Source organism: Leucoraja erinacea, chromosome 10 (assembly GCF_028641065.1).
Source record: "Leucoraja erinacea ecotype New England chromosome 10, Leri_hhj_1, whole genome shotgun sequence".
Classification (NCBI taxonomy): domain Eukaryota; kingdom Metazoa; phylum Chordata; class Chondrichthyes; order Rajiformes; family Rajidae; genus Leucoraja; species Leucoraja erinaceus.
In genome coordinates, this window is record NC_073386.1 from 521,483 (window position 1) to 539,332 (window position 17,850).

Consider the following 17,850-nt stretch of genomic DNA (forward strand, 5'->3'; position numbering starts at 1 on the left):
GTAACCCAGAATCTGCAGTTCTTTACTATACCTCTGCACTCCCCAGGGCAATTTGTTTCCTTCCTCAGATTTGGAGACCCCCGTACTCAATACTCCAGGTGTGGTCTCACCTTTTTTCATGTCCAGCCTATGGTCATCCTTCTGCTAATGATACCATCCTGTATCCACCTATAATTCGCCCAGAGATGCTGCCTGTCCCGCTGAGTTACTCGAGCATTTTGGGCCTATGGTGTAAACCAGCATCTGCAGTTCCTTACTATACATATCACTTGCCAGGTTTTGTTCCCCCCACCCCACGCCTTCCTTTTTTCCCAGCTATAATTTATAATTATAAAAAGTAGCAGAGACCCAACGAGTTACTCCAGCACGTTGATTTTTGGACACATAATTAACCTTTTAAATTATCCACCCGAATAATTCAATGGAGGTAATTTTACTGAGATGGCCAAATAATACTAACCAGCAGATACATGAACTTTACCCCCTAATAAATTGTTAAAGATGGATGAACATTTTCATCTGTTGAAATTCTAATTTGTAAGTATGGACTTCTTTATTTCCCGACCTGTCTGACCGCATCTTATACCGTGAGCTCAATTATTTTATTCATTAAGAGTTTAAGACTGTGCCACCCCCATGTGTACAACTCTTTGATTTTTCAACAGACAGGAAAGGTATTCCATGAGGTCTGGTTTGACAATTTACAGAGTATTAAAATAAAGGTGGCTCTCATGAAGAAACTAAAACTTCGTGGAATTGGTATTTGGACAGGAAATTTCCTGACGTACAGTTCCAAAGCTGCGGAGGTGAGGAAGCCACAATCATTGTGGAACGCCCTACTCTAACAATGAACAAGAAGCATCAGCAGTGAATAACACCATTTTGTTTTCCTTCTGAAGAAATCTAGAGACCAGGACCGAAATTAGATTTAATATTTCATCGAAACAATGTGTTTCAATCAATTAATGATTTCAGATCTTGCAAATTGATTCCAGAATGCACTCAAATCTTTGCTAGCAAATCCTTCAGCTGAATGAAGGCTCAAGTTGATACAATTCAAGGAAAATTTGTGTTGTGTATTATATTAATTATGACAAGTGCAAGTATACACGAGATAATTACTGATATTTCATTTTCCAATGATTTTGTCTTTGGAATTATCATTAACCAAGATGACTTCATAATATTCAATGAATGTAGTTCTTTTGCAACTGAGAGTATAAAATATTCCGATATTCTTTCAGTTTGCTGCTTCACATCTCAAAGTCAATTTGTTATATCACACTGCCACACTTTACTGCTTCATTAATTTTTTAAGTCTCATAAACTTTCATAAGTCCATAACTTCCTGAAACTGGCAACACTAGGAGATAGAATGGTAAAGGTGGTATATGATATGCGTGCCTTCATGGACTGGGACATTAACGATAAGGTCTGAAGATAGCTAGTCACGGTGGCGCAACGGTAGAGTTGCTGCCTTGCAAAATGCAGCGCCATGGACCCGGGTTCGATCCCGGCTACGGGTGCTGTCTGTATGGAGTTTGTACGTTCTCCCCGTGACCTGCAAGGTCCTCCCACACTCCAAAGACGCAGAGGTTTGCAGGTTAATTGGCTTGATAAAATGTAAAATAAATGTTCAGTAGAAGTGCTGAGTGATGCTCTACCTGGAGATTTTCAGCGTACTACACCCAGATCCAGATCCAGGGCCTCGACCTGAAACATCGTCAATTCCTTGGATACGGATTCCTTCCATAGATGCTGCCTCATTTCGCCAGCATTTTGTGTCTACCTTCGATTTTTCCCACCATCTGCAGTTCTTTCTTAAACATTGAAGATGTCAGGAAATCATAACACAGCTTTATAAGACTGTGCTTTTGGACTTAATCTTGCACTAAACGTTACTCCCTTTATCATGTATCTGTACACTGTGGAAGGCTCGATTGTAATCATGTATTGCCTTTCCGCAGACTTGACAGCACGCATAAAAAGCTTATCATTGTACCTCGGTACACGTGACAATAAATTAAACATAAACTCAGGGCCGTCAAACGCTCATCATACATTCCATCGATAGGTTTATGTTGTGTATTTGGTGCTTGAAACGGACTTTAAATAACACGGACATGGGAGGTAACTACCAAGCTTCTTTAATCTGAACTCCCCATGATTCTCTCCTGCGCATGCGTACCATTGCGCAAGACATCAAATATGTTAATTATATTTCATACATAGCAGTTTACTAGTCAGGGAGTGGTTTCCTTCTGGTCTTTAGTCAGAGGGTGGTGAATCTGTGAAATCCATTGCCACAGAAAGCTGTGGAGGCTAAGTCAATTAATATTTTTAAGGTAGAGATAGATAGATTCTTGATTAGTATGGGTGTCAGGGGTTATGTGGAGAAGGCAGGAGAATTTGGTTAAAAGGGAAAGGTAGATCAGCCATGATTGAATGGCAAAGTAGACTCGATGGGCTGAGCGGCCTATCATTAAATCACCTCAATCACATGAGCATATTACAATATTTATTTAGCAACTTGTAACCCTTCCTGGCTTGAAGTTTTGAAGTGTTGACACCTTATTGAGTCACATATTTCCCACCTGCTCAATGGTATTGGATTATTACTGTTACATGTACCGAGATACAATGAAAAGCATTGTATTGCATGCTATTCTGCTATCATATTATTCCAGATTACATCAGGCTTGCAAAATGTAGTGTCCCAGATACAGAGAGTGCAGATTCCGCCGCTCTGCCCCAAACCCTGCCCCTTCTACCCCAGACTCCATCTCCTCCACCTCAGACTCCGTACCCTCCGTTCACACCGAGGTTTAGAGCCAATTTTTAAGATTAGTTTAGATTAGGGATACAGTGAGGAAACCGGCCCTTTGGCCCACCGAGTCCGCGCCGACCAGCGATCCCCACACAACTAACATTATCCTACACACACTAGGGACAATTTACACTTATACCTATGCCAATTAAGTAAGTAAGGAAGTAAGTAAGTTTATTGGCCAAGTATTCACATACAAGGAATTTGCCTTGGTGCTCTGCCCACAAGTAACAACATGACATACAGTGACAGTTACGAATGACTCAGAAAACACTAAACATTAATAATAATAATAATAATAATAATAATAATAATAAAGCATTAATGATAAAACACCATTGATCAAGCATGTGAACCAACAATATACCAAATCAAAGGGAGGCTACAAATTTTTGGCTGTTGAGTAGAGCAACTACTTGTGGATAAAAACTGTTTTTATGTCTGGCTGTGGTAATTACAAACCTGCACGTCTTTGGAGTGTGGGAGGAAACCGAAGATCCCGTTGAAAACCCATGCATTCACGGGGGGGGGGGATGGACTCTGTACCCGTAGTCAGGATGGAACCCGGGTCTACTGTACCAGGCAGCAACTCTATCACTGCTTCACCATGCAGCCCAATGTCTCCAGAGAGTTAGAAGGAACTACAGATGCTGGAATCTTCATAACTACTAGGAGCAGAATCAGGCCATTCGGCCCATCAAGTCTACTCCACCATTCAAAAACGGCTGATCAATCTCTCACTCTCAACCTCATTCTCCAGCATTCTCCCCATAACCCCTGAATCTTGAGTAAAACACAAAGTTCTGGAGAATCAGCATCTGTTGTGGGAATGGCCAGGCAACGTTGTGGGTCGGGGCGATTCTTCAACTCATTGTGTACATCCACCCTTCCACCACTACTTGTCGTCTAAAGCTTAAATTGACTTCTTTGACCCCCTGGATCCAGTGGGAAATGGAGGATGGAGTGAGAGGAGGCTGCCCCTAGTGGTGGGATCGCTACTCAGCTGGTGTTGCTGTAAGTAAAAAGAAAGGTGGTTCCTCTTTGACTTCAAGCTTACCGTTGCTTGGGTGGAACAGTCTACTGCGTGACCATTTGCCCACTATACTCATTTGCTGAGGAGTGAGAACATAAGGTCATAACTGATATGAGTAGAATTAGGCCATTTGGCCCATCAAGTCTACTGTGCCATTTAATCTTGGCTGATCTATCTACAAGTTTGAAGCTTCTGTACCTACTGCCCATTGGGAGGAGGAAGTAGAAGAAATTACCAAGGTGGGACAAGTCCTTGATTAGGTTGGCTGCTTTCCCGAGGCAGCGTAAAGTGTAGATGGAGTCCATGGTGGGGAGTCATGTTCATAAGTGATAGGAACAGAATTAGGCCATTCAGCCCATCAAGTCTACTCCGCCATTCAATCATGGCTGATCTATCTTTCCTTCCTAACTCCATTCTTCTGCCATCTCCCCATAACCCCTGACACCTGTATTATCTAGAATTATCTATATCTGCCTTAAAAATATCCATTGATATTTGGTCTGTGTGATGGACTGGGTTACCTCAACAACCCTCTGCAATTACCGAATGAGGATTAAAATAAAATCTTCCATTCATGCGGAGTGGTGAGTACCCAAGGACTTCACAGCCAATGTGGGGGCGGGTGGTGTTGTGATGCTGGGGTAAGGGACAGCTCAGTGCCCTTCCGCATTACTAAGCAGCAAGGATGTCCAGGCCGTGGGGAGTAGAGGCACCGTGCAGCCGGTTCAGAGACGAGCGAGTCTTCTTCTGTGCCAACTCTGCTCGGAGGGCCTTGAGGTCCATCAAAGTCTGCTTCCTCAGCTGTGAAAACAACAGAAGCCCCTGTAATGTCCGATTGCGATAGAAAGCTGAACGCAAGCGTCCAGAGTATTTCAAGTCAAGCGTTTTATTGTCATATGTCCCAGATAGAACAATGAAATTCTTACTTGTAGCAGCACAACAGAATATGTAAACATAATATACCGTAAACAATGTGTGTGTGTGTGTGTGTGTGCGCGCAGAGACACGCACACACACACACGCACACACACACACGGCACACACATATATATATATATATATTTACATTATATATATATATATCATGCACACATACGTACACAAAAAAAGGAATCAATAATAACAATAATACTCTATGTTCTGAGCTTATTGGAGGATGTTGTGTTTAATAGCCTGATGGCTGCAGGGAGGAAGCTGTACCTGAACCTGAACATTAGAGTTTTCAGGCTCCTGTACCTTCATCCCGATGGCAGCCGTGAAATGAGTGTCCCTACGTACCAAAACAATTCAACTTTTCTGCGTCAAAGGTTATCGGGAGAGGGCAGGAGAATGGGGTTGAGAACTAAACATTATTCCCTTCATGCTGTATCTATACACTGTGGACGGCTTGATTGTAATCATGTATTCAGATACAATGCTGATGGTACAAAAGTGTGTGGTTTTGCAGATCGTGAAGATGGTGGTGAAATATTGCAGCAGGATCTTGATCGAATGGCCAGGTGGGCTGAGGAATTTAATACAGAGAAATGTGAGGTGTTGTATGTTAGGAAGTCTAACATGGGCAGGACCTATACAGCAAATGGTAGGACTCTGGGGAGTGTTGTAGAGCAGAGGGATCCAGGAGTACAGGTGCCTGTTTCTTGAAGGTGACGTCACAAGTAGATAGGGCGGTCAAATAGGTTTTTTGCACATTGGCCTTCATCAGTCATAGTATTGAGTATAGAAGTTGGGAGTTCACGTTACAGATCTATAAGACGTTGGTGAAACCGCATTTAGAGTATTGTGTTCTGTTCTGGGCACCATGTTATGGGAAAGATGTTGTCAAGCTTGAAAGGGTACAGAAAAAGATTTACAAGGATGTTGCCAGGACTAGAGGGTCTGAGCTATAAGGAGAGGTTGAGTAGGCTGGGACTCCATTCATTGGAGCACTGGAGGATGGGTGGTGATCTTATGATGTATAAAATCATGAGTCTCTTGCCCAGAGTAGGTTCATCGAGGACCAGAGGGCAAAGGCTTAAGGTGAAGGGGAATAAATGTAATAAGAATCTGACGGGTAACCTTTTCACACAAAGGGCGGGGGGGGTGTATGGAACAAGCTGCCAGAGGAGGTAGTTGAGGCAGGGACTATCCCAACATATAAGAAACAGCTAGACAGGTACATGGATAGGACTGGTTTGGAGGGGTATGGACCCAACGCAGGCAGGAGGGACTAGTGTAGCTGGAACGTGTTGGCTTGCATGGGCAAGTTGGGCCAAAGGGCCTGTTTCCACCCTGTATCACTCTATGACTGTGACAAGATGCTGGGCTAACTCAGTGGGGCAGGCAGCATGTCTGGAAAAAAAGAACAGGTGAAGCTTCCGGTCGAGACCCTTCTTCAGATTATTTCTTTTCTCCAGAGATGCTGCCTGTCCCGCTGAGTTACTTTAGCTTTTTGTGTCTGTCTGCTGTTCCTCTCTACACATGTAATCATATGTAGTCTTTCCGCTGACTGGATAGCGCGCATAAAAGAAAGCTTTTCACTGTACCCCGGTACACATGACAATAAACTAAACTAAGAGAGGGAAAAATAGATCAGCCATGATTGAATGGCAGAAAAGACTCAATGGGAAAATTTCCTAATCCGGCTCTTATGTCTTATGGTCTTAGAGAACAGTATTACAGAGGATCACGTCCTTAACCCCACAACATCTTTAATTTCACATTTCATAGACCAGTACAGCACAGGAATGGGCTTTGGCTGAACATTATGTCTAGCTGATCTGATCTCATCTGCCAGCACGTGCATATCCCTCCATTCTCTGCAAATTGATGTTCATATGATAGGAACAGAATTAGGCTGTTCAGCCCATCAAGTCTACTCCGCCATTCACTCATGGTTGATCTATCTTTCCCTCTCAACCCAATTCTTTTCCATAACCCCTGACACCCGCACTAATCAGGAATCTATCTATGCCATAAAAATATCCATTGACGGCCTCCACAGCCTTCTGTGGCAATGAATTCCACAGATTCATCACGCTCTGACTTCTTCTTCATGTCCTTCCATTTATTCTCAGGCTCTGACTTCTGGTCCTAGACTCTCCCACTAGTGGAAACAGCCTCTCCACATCCAATATCTAAGTCATGGAGTGATACAGTGTGGAAACAGGCCATTCGGCCCAACTTGCCCATGCCAGCCAACATTGCCCAGCTACACTTGTCCCACCTGCCTGCATTTAGGAAAGCCCCTTTAAGCACAACAGTATAGGCACATGGATACGCAGAAAATGGAGGGGTACAGAACACATGCAGGCAGAGGCCATGTTTGAGTTACTTGGGTTTACTTCAATGTTGTTACTTATTAACAGTGTTTTAAGTGATTTATTTTTAGCAATTAAAATATTACAGTAAGTAGAAATTGATTGTTATTAGTTTTATGAATGACAATCAGAAACTCTTGTTCATGCTGGGTTTGACAGCTGGCCAAGCTTGAGGCATTCCTTAGCCAGTATTTCACTGTTTTTTCATTGCTTTTATGGGAAGGTATCTCTTGCCGCCATCCGTCGCCCCGTTCCAATCCAACATCCCCGTTCCCCATCCCAATAACAACATTGTGTCGTACAAGGATACTTCGCCACATATAGATTAGGACAGTTGTGATGAGCCATTGGACAACTGGCCTCCACAATGGGCATTTCCATAGCATCTCCTTATCTCAGCAGTGAATGTGGACATCTCACAACTTGTGGAATGGTGGCGCAGCGGTAGAGTTGCTGCCTTACAGCGCCGGAGACCTGGGTTCGATCCTGACTGCAGGTGTTGTTTGTACGTTCTCCGGGTTTTCCCCGGATGCTCCACTTTCCTCCCACATTCTAAAGACGTGAAGGTTTCTAGGTTATTTGGATTCTGTAAATTGCCCCTAGTGTGTAGGATGCAAAACTGGGATAACATAGAACTAGTGTGAATGATTAACGTTGGTCGGCGTGGAGTCAGTGACTAGTTTCCAGGCTGTATCTCTAAACTAAACCTGTCTGGCCCATAAATCAAATGTAAAAAGAGTGGATAAGTAAAATACTTAATGTATTTATCGCATTAATAAAACCTGCGCATAAAACTAATACGGCACCTTCATCTCAGTGACCAACTTCATTTTGGCACTTTCCAGTCTTCGATAAAGCTGATCAATTTCGTGCTTGAGTGTTGTAATCTGAATGATTAGCTCATTCTGCAAAAGAACACGTTTGTTTAGAGACACAAGAGACTGCAGACGCTGCAATCTAGACAAAAAAACTAAGTGTTGGGGGAAACTCAGCAGGTTTGAAGTTTATTGTCACGTGTACCGAGGTACAGTGAAAAGCTTTTTGTTGCGTGCTAACCAGTCAGCAAATGACAATACATGGTTACAATCGAGCCATTCACTGTGTACAGTTACAGGATAAAAGGGAATAACTTGAATAACGTTTAGTGCAAGATATAATCCAGTAAAGTCTGATCAAAGATAGTGCGAGGGTCTCCAATGCGGTAGATAGTAGTTCAGGATTGCTCTTTAGTTGATGAGAGGATGGTTCAGTTGCCTGATAACAGCTGGCAAGAAACTGTCCCTGAATCCATAGGCGTGCATTTTCACACTTCTGTATCTCTTTCATGATTACAGAGGGGAGAAGCGGATGTGATCGGCGTGAGACTTGCCCTTGGTTAAGCTGGTGGCCTTGCCGGGGTCAGGCAGCATCTGTGGTGGCAGAGGGATGGTCTTCGGTTCAGGTCAAGACCCTGCCGTAGTTTGGGACCAAGAATAGAGTCCATCCTTGGCGGCACGGTGGCGCAGCGGTAGAGTTGCTGCCTTACAGCACTTGCAGTGCTGGAGACCCGGGTTCGATCCCGACTACGGGTGCTGTGTGTACGTAGTTTGTACCTTCGCCCCTTGACCGCGTGGGTTTTCTCCGAGATCTTCTGTTTTCTCCCACACTCCAAGGACGTACAGGTTAGTAGGTTAATTGGCTTGGAATAATTGCAAATTGTCCCCAGTGTGTGTAGGATAGTGTTAATATGTAGGGATCACTGGTCGGTGTGGACTCGGTGGGCAGAATGAGCCGTTTCCGCGCTGTATCTCGAAACTAAACTAATTATAATTTAATTGGAGTATTGTGTTCAGTTTAGAAAGGATGTTGTCAAGTTGGAAAGAATGCAAAGATAATTTATAAGGATGTTGCCACGGCTTGAGAGCCTGAGCTACAGGGATGGGTTGGGCGGGCTAGAACATATAAATCATCAGGAAAGTGCCGAAAAAGAGGGAATACAGCTGATCTATCTTCCCTCTCAATCTCATTCCCCTGCCTTCTCCTCATAATCTTTGAAACCCTTATAATCAAGAACCTGTCATTCTCCGCTTTAAAACTACCCAATGACTTGTAAGTCATGACTTTGTTAGGGTGTCAAAGAAGGCAGGAGAATGGGGTTGAGAGGGAAAGATAGACCAGCCATGTTTGATGGGAGATTAGACTTGTTGGAACGAATTGCCTAATTCTGCTCATGTGTCTTATTGTCTAAGGCTAGAGCTGCACCCCAGCCACTCTCTCTTCTCCCCTCTCCCATCGGGCAAAAGTGTGGAATGGAAGTGTGAAAACGCACACCTTCAGATTCAGGGACAGTTTCTTCCCAGTTGTTAGCAGGCAACTGAATCATCCTACCACAACCAGAGAGCGGTCCTCAACTAGTATCTACCACATTGTTGACCCTCGGACTATCTTTGATTGGACTTTACTGGCTCTACCTTACACTAAACGTTATTCCCTTATCATGCACATATACACTGTAAATGGCTCAATTGCAATCATGTATTGACTGGTTAGCACGGTACATATGACGATAAACTAAACTGAACTGAACTGGAGGAAGGTTCATGGCACAAGGGGCCGTACTTTGGAAGCGCTGGTAGGGGGCAGTTTGCGGAGCCGTCTCCTGGTTACGCGGGCGCTCAGCTGATGCAGCAGCTTCTGGTAGAAGGTCTCCAACTCCAGCCGTAATCTGACGGTCGTCCCTTCCAGCAGACCCGTCGACTTCTTTGCCTCAAAGTATTGCTTCTTCCAGCTGTCACGCACTGTCAAACAAAGAACGGGGGTGGGGATAGAGGTTTACAAGACAAGTTTTCTCAGCAACGCTGCAGGTGGGCGTCATGGTGGCGCAGCGGTTGCTGCCTCTCTGCGCCAGAGACACGGGTTCAATCCTGACTGGTTAGCGTGCAACAAAAACTTTTCCCTGCACCTCGGTGAAAATGACAGCAAACAAAACTTAAACTATGGGGGCTCCCTGTACTGAGTGTGTACGTTCTCCCCGTGACCTGCATGGGTTTCCTCCGAGTGCTCCGGTTTCCTCCCAACTCCAAACACGTGCAGGTTTGTAGGTTAATTGGCTTTATTGTAAATTGTCCCTAGTGAGTAGGATAGTGCTAATGTATGGGGTGATCGCTGGTCGGCGTGGATTCGGTGCGCCAAAGGGCCTGTTCCCGCACTGTATCTCTAAAGTCTGAAGTCTAAAGTCAAGTAGACAAAACTAAAGATAGACACAAAAGGCTGGAGTAACTCAGCGGGTCATACAGCATCTCCGAAGAAAAGGAATGGATGACATTTTGGGTCGAGGTCCTTCTTCAAGGACATCACCCATTCCTTCTCTCCAGAGTGCTGCCTGACTCACTGAGTTACTCCGGCATTTTGTGTCTATCTTCGGATTAAACCAGCATCTGCATTCCTTCCTACAAATTAAACTAAAGACTGGCCCATCCACATACACAACCAGAATAGGCGGCAAGGTGGTGCAGCGGTCGAGTTGCTGCCTTGCAGTGCTTGCAGCGCCGTAGACCCGGGTTCGATCCCAAGTACGTTTGCTCCACGGAGTTTGTACGTTCTCCCCGTGATCGCGTGTGTTTTCTCCAAGATCTTCGGTTCCCTTGCACACTCCAATGACTACAGGTATGTAGTTTAATTGGCTTGGTATAGTGTAAAAATTGTCCTTGGTGTGTGTGTGTAGGATAATGTTTAATGTGTGGGGATCAATGGTCGGTGTGGATTCATTGGGCTGAAGGGTCCGTTTCTGCACTGTATCTGTGCAAAAAAAAAGAATTGCCTACTCCGCTCCTATTTCTTTATGTTTTGTGCACCACAGGATAAAACCACTCACCTTGGTTTTGCCTCAGTCGGTTCTGTGATAACAACGACTTTGCCTTTTTCACCAGCTCTTCCCTCGTCTTCTCAAGGCTTTTTCTTTCTTGTTTTACAGCATTTATCTGTGCAATAAGTTCTTCCGCTTCGGGTCGGAGAAAAACACAACATAAGGTTAAAAATACCATCTGCAGTTCTACTATAATCCTTGTTTCCAGAAGATACGTTGAATAGAATGGGAGCGATGGATTAGGGAACAATATATAAAACGTCGTGAATTAGGTCGTGAAAGTGGGACAGGCCCTTTAAGTTAACTTTGGAAATTGACAAACAGTTAAAAAAAAAAACTGGGGGGGGGGGGGGGGGGGAAAAGGGGGGGGGGGGGGGGGGGAGGTGTTTCCATGTAACCTCCCTACAGTAAACAGACGCCATTGTCTCTTAAGAACACCGTGGGAGGTTACTGAAATTGACAAGCAATAGTCTTTTGACACTTGTTCAATGATACTTTATTAAACATAGCAACATACCCTTGGGACCTTTCTTCTGACTGCAGGAGCAACTCAGCAGGATAATGGATAGGCAATGTTTTGGGACGGGACCGTTCTTCAGACTGATTGTGGTGGGGGAGGGGTGGGAAGCTGGAAGAGAGTCGGGTGCGGGACAAAGCCTCGCGAGTGATAGGTGGATACAGATGTGTTCTCTCAGCTTGTCTGCCTATCAACACAATCATTATTAACCTATGCACGGTCACGACCCGAAGCATCAACCATTCCTTTGCCTCCACAGATGCTGCCTGACCTGCTAAATAACCTATCCGTATTCTCCAGGGATGCTGTTTGACCCACTGAGTTACTCCGGCACTTTGAGTCCTTTTTTTTTGGCTATGAGCAGTTTGTTTTGCGTATCAGATTCCAGCATCTCCAAATATTCATAAAATGCTGGAGTAACTCAGCGGGACAGGCAGCATCTCTGGAGAGAAGAAATGGGTGACATTTTGGGTCGAGATCCTTCTTTAGCATCTGTAGTCTCTTGTTTAGGTTTAGGTTTATTATTGGCATGTGTACTGAATTATAGTGAAAAACTGTTTTGCATGCTCTGCAATCAAAATAGATATACTATACATAAATACAATTGCGGCAAATTCAAGTCCAATAGGTGGAGCAAAGGGGAAGATACAGAGTGCAGAATATACAATGCCCTCCATAATGTTTGGGACAAAGACCCATCATTTATTTATTTGCCTCTGCACTCCACAATTTGAGATCTGTAATAGAAAAAAATCCAATGTGGTTTAAGTACACCTTGTCAGAATTAATAACAGGCCATTTGTATACATTTTGGCTTCACAAGACCTTTTTCCAGAACTGTGGTTGCTCTTGTAAGTACTTCTTGGCAAACTGTAACCTGGCCATCATATTTTTGTGGCTAACCAGTGTTTGCATCTTGCAGTGAAGCCTCTGTATTTCTGTTCATGAAGTCTTTTGCGGACTAGTGGTGTGGCAGCAGATTTTTATATCGTTCAAGATTACTCTCTCTAGCCACTAAGGAAATTACATGGTTAAAGGAGAATGTCGTAATACGCATGTGAGCTCTCCGTGAGTACTTCAGAGCTTCTTCACAGATAAATCTTCATAACACAGTCTTTTGATTAATAGTTTCTTTATTGTTGAAGAAAAACAATGTATACACCCGACCTTATACTCTGACTCGTACACTCTAATCTTCGTCAAACTCCAGCATATCGCTTAAAAGTTAGATAACTCCTCGTGTCTCGGTTAATCGCCACATGGTCGAAGAGTAAATCTTCCCCATGCAAGTTCAAAACTAAACTAAAAACTAAGCTTCTGCGCAAGAAACCTAGCACCAAACATGCCCTAGAATTTGTAATAAATCCCACCCACATAATAACAGGCGGTCTAAAATTTAAAGACACATGCCATCATTTTCACACAGAGAGTGGTGAATCTCTGGAACTCTCTGCCACAGAGGGTAGTTGAGGCCAGTTCATTGGCTATATTTAAGAGGGAGTTAGATGTGGCCCTTGTGGCTAAGGGGATCAGCGGGTATGGAGAGAAGGCAGGTACGGGATACTGAGTTAGATGATCAGCCATGATCATATTGAATGGCGGTGCAGGCTCGAAGGGCCAAATGGCCTACTCCTGCACCTAATTTCTATGTTTCTATGTTTCTATTAATGATACACAAAACAAGCCAAATGGCCACTACAAGTGGTCATTGACAAATCCACACCTGAAGAGTGTTTCTGATCTGTCAGACAGGTGTTTGGGGATTTTTTTATTATAGAGAGAATTCTTCTGTCATCAGCTGTGGATGTCTTCCTTGGCCTACCAATCCCTTTGCAATTGGTAAGCTCACCAGTGCTCTCTTTCATCTTAATGATGTTCCAGTTGATTTTGGTAAGCCTAAGGTTTGGCTGATGTCTCTAAACGCCCTGTCCCACTTTCCCGAGTTATTCACAAACTCTCCTGAGTTTTCCCCTTGATTTGAACTGGGGGAATTACGGTAATAGCCATTCGTAGGCACTCGGGGCTATTTTTTTAACTCTTGGACATTTTCAAAATGTTGAAAAAAACGTCCTGACTTACCTGATGATCCGAGTTCCTACGGCTGGCATTACGAGCCGCTACGAAACATCTACCGACTCCTACGGCCTCCTACGAGCTCGCTACCGACATTCCCCGAGTTCCAATCAAGGGGAAAACACGGGAGAGTTTGTGAGTAACTTGGGAAAGTGGGACAGGGCCTTATCAGCTTTATTATTGTTTCTCAGTCTCATAATGGCTTACTTGACTTTGTTCCTCATGTTGATAAACAGCTATAAAAGTTTCTAAAAGTGATGGAAAGACTGGAGGAAAGACTACATTCCCAAAGTCTTTCCTCCAGTCTCCAGAAAGACACACCTGAGCAATTACAAACACCTGTGAAGCCATGTGTCCCAAACATTATGGTGCCCTGAAATGGGGGGACTATGTATAAACACAGCTGTAATTTCTACTTGATGAAACCAAAATGTATAAAAATACCCTTTAATAAAACCTGAAAATGTGCACTTTAATCACATGTGATTTTTTTAAACTACTAATCTCAAATTAAATTACAAATCTCAAATTGTGAAGTACAGAGGCAAATAAATAAATGATGGGTCTGTCCCAAACATTATGGAGGCTACATAGATGCTGCTGCACCCGCTAAGTTTCTCCAACATTTTTGTGTACCTTCGATCTTCCAGCATCTGCAGTTCCTCCTTGAACATTATGGAGGGCTCTGTAATTTCCAGCATTGTAGCGCATCAGTTCCAGAGACAAAGTCCAATGTTCGCAATGGGGTAGAGGTGAATCGGACAGTACCCTAACTTATGGAAGGGCCGTTCAGAAGCCTGATAACTGAGGGGAAGCTGTTCTTGAGTCTGGTGGTGTGCGCTTTCAAGATTCTGCCAGACGGGAGGTGGGGAGAAGAAGAAATGACCAGGGTGGGACAAGTCTATGATTATATTGGCTGCTTTTCCGAGGCAGCGTGAAGTGTAGATGGAGTCAATGGTGGGGAGTCTGAACCGTGTAATGGACTGGGTTACATCTACAATGGTGGGGAGTCTGGACTGTGTAATGGACTGGGCTACATCCACAACTCTCTGCGATTTTCTGGAGTCTTAGGCAGTGGTGTTCCCAACCCAAGCTGTGATGCTTACTATACACAACAGTTTATCTGTTTATCTGTTATCCAAGGAAAATTATCCACAGCTAATTTGTTCCTTAATTCCACTTCCCTGCGGCTCTGAAGTCTGAAGAAGGGTCTCAACCCGAAACATCACCTTTTCCTTTTCTTCAGAGATGCTGCCCAACCTCCTGAGCTACTCCAGCTTTTTATGTCTATCTTCGGTGTAAACCAGCATCTGTAGTTCCATCCTACACTGACCATTACCTCAGACTGGCTTGAATTGCAAGTGTGAAATTGGAGCAAGTACTTACTGTCTGTTGGCATGTGGGGCCTTTGTACATCGGCAGTCAGGAGAGGTGGAGGTGGTGGCGGAGGGGAATACTGCTTCTCACCAAGTGAATAATCCAATTCTCTGCCACTGCTGCCCGGTGTCTGAACAAGGACACAACAGATTGTAAATTTCCTGAAAAGTGACCTTTGAGACACACGCACAGAATAGACCAGGAACAGGCCTTTCGATCCACAATGTCCCTGCAGATCATGATGGCAAGATATGTGGAAGGCACGGTGGGGCAGCGGTAGAGTTGCTGCCTTCCTGCACCAGAGACCCGGGTTCCATCCTGACTGCAGGTGCTTGGCTATACGGAGTTTGTACCTTCTCCCCGTGACCTGCGTGGGTTTTCTCCGGGTGTCCAGTTTCCTCCCACACTCCAAAGACATGAAGGTTTGTAAGTCAATTGGCTTGGTATAAATGTAAATTGTCCTTTGCATGTGTAGGATAGTGTTAGCATACGGGGACCGCTGATTGGTGTGGAAACGGTTGGCCGAAGGGCCTGTTTCCGTGTGGTGTATTTCCAAACTAAACTAAATAAACTAATCTCATCTACCTGTATGTGATCCATATCCCTCCACTTCTTGCATATCTTGCATAAAAAAAACTTCTTTAACACCTCTATCATATCTGCCACCACCACCCCTGGCAGTGTGTTACTGGAACCCACCACCCTGTCTAAAAAAAAACTTAACCCACAGATCGCCTTTAGGCTTTGCCCCTCTCACCTTAAAGCTATGCCCTCAAGTATTTGAACCTCACAAAGTTGAGAGTTTTATTTAGAGATACAGCATGGTTACAGGCCATTGCTGAAATCCCAGGGGGGGGGGGGGGGGGGGGGGGGGGAGACATGTCCCTCCATGTTTTGAGAAGAGGGGGGGACAATCCGGATCTATTAAAAATCTCCGCTTTACGCAAGACATTGGGGGTGTCACTATAAGTGCTTGTTACATGTTATTATTAACATCGTACTAACACGATGTGTCACCAATTGTGTTTTGACCATCAAGTATTATGGGCCTGTCCCACTTAGGTGACCATTTAGGAGACTGCAGGAGACTTTGCAGTCACCACATGGTCGCCACAAGTTCGCGGATGGTTACCGGAGAGTAGCCTTCATGGTCGTGAGGAGTTCCCACATTTTGGGAACTAGTCGCGGCCTGATTATGGTCACCGAGAATTTTTTAACATGTTGAAAAATTAGTGGCCACTAGAATGAAGTCGCCATGGAGTGTAGTGCGAATTCTCGAGCCGTAAGGTCAGAAGGGGTTCTAGTGGGTTGCCAGGAGGTCGAAGGTTCTCGGATGGGTGTGTGTGTGTGTGTGTGTGTGTGTGTGTGTGTGTGTGTGTGTGTGTGTGTGTGTGTGTGTGTGCGTTGCACTCTGACAGTCGCCGTTCCAGTTGCTGGTTTTTCAGGCGACTGCCGACAACTTGGCAGTTGCCTATGTGGGATGGGCCCATTACTAAAGTTATTCTCGGAGAATTTGTTAAAGCTGTCTGATGCGGGTACAATTAGCATTTGAACTAATTGGATGTATTGGTGAAAGGGAAAGATTTAAACGGATATCGGATTTAAACGGGTCAGGTCATTAAGGGCTCCGGTCGAACGGGTTTCCTGGGTGGCTTGCAGGTAAGTCCTTCATTCACGGTCACTCACATTATTTAGTTTTTTTTTCCATCTCTCTCTCTGTCTCTCTCTCTCTCTCCCCTCCAAGGTTAGTTTTTCTGTTTGCCTTTCTTTGCTTCAGTATTATTTGTTTAAGTGTTATTTATCACATTGTAGCTTTTGAAAGATTCAAGCGGGTATCAGACGCTTTCTAAGAGATGATTCGGCCCATTTGCGAGGCCTTTCATCGCCCGGCGTGGCTTAAAATTGGCCACAGAACCTTCCATCACCCCAAGGTCAGGCAGTCAAACTGCTGCGTCAGGGCGGACAAAGCTTCTGTTGCTGGGGTTCGGAGTCGGTCACCAACCAGATCAGCTCCCAATGTTACCGTCCACAGGGTCCATGGCCGAAGCCTCCGAAGCCTGATGTATGTGCCACCAAGAAATTGTGTCCCCCCCCCTCCACCCCCAAGTTTCGATAGTGATTTCCTCCCTGTGTGCCCACCAAGTCCATGCCAACCAAGGATCACCCATACATTAGTTCCACTCTATACACCAGGGGCAATTTGCAGAAACTAGTTAACCCACAAACTACGTCTTTAGAGTGTGTGAGGAATTCAGAGCACCTTGAGAAAACCCATGTGGTCACAGGCGAGAATGTAATCAGGATTGAACCTGGGTGTCTGGTGCGTGAGGCGGCAACTCTACCGTTGTGCCATTGTGCTGACTGTATACTGTACATAAAGAGTATACATACAGTAAAGATAAATATAACTGAAAAATTGAGTTTATCTTCTTGTACACCTGTGAACTTGTGTTAATCGATGAATCAAATCTTAACTAGTTACTTAAATGGATCAGGAATTTGCAATTACCAGCACCCTCATCGACCCCAATGGGATCAAGTGCATAACACTGGTGTGGCACTAAACCCTGGAGCTTCTCTAATCTCCTGGGCATCTGAAGAAATGTCCTAACCCAAAATGTTGTCTGTCCATTCCCTCCATAGATGATCCGCTGAGTTCCTCCAGATTCCATCATCTGCAGTTCCTTGTGTCCCTTGATTATCATAAGACATAGGAACAGAATTAGGCCATTCAGCCCAAGGGTGACACAGTGGCGCAGCGGTAGAGTAGCTGCCTTCCAGTGCCAGAGAGCCGGGTTTGATCCTGACTACGGTTGCTGTCTGTACGGAGTTTGTACGTTCTCCCCGTGACAACATGGGTTTTCTCAGAGTGTTCCGGTT

The 17,850-nt window shown here is 44.5% G+C and overlaps 1 protein-coding gene across 2 annotated transcripts in view; it reads right to left on the minus strand.

Moving 5' to 3' along the window:
* Positions 1-727: 727 nt before the first annotated feature.
* The window catches only part of spata1 (spermatogenesis associated 1), a 42,185-nt gene continuing 25,062 nt past the window's right edge, over positions 728-17,850 (minus strand). For both annotated transcript variants that reach the window (XM_055641269.1, XM_055641268.1), the window contains exons 8-12: positions 14,980-15,100; positions 11,013-11,138; positions 9,758-9,936; positions 7,966-8,064; positions 728-4,661 (exon numbers count right to left, since the gene is read on the minus strand). In XM_055641269.1, coding sequence (XP_055497244.1) covers positions 4,533-4,661; positions 7,966-8,064; positions 9,758-9,936; positions 11,013-11,138; positions 14,980-15,100 — 654 coding nt within the window. In that variant the 3' untranslated portion in view covers positions 728-4,532. The remainder of the gene's footprint in view (positions 4,662-7,965; positions 8,065-9,757; positions 9,937-11,012; positions 11,139-14,979; positions 15,101-17,850) is intronic.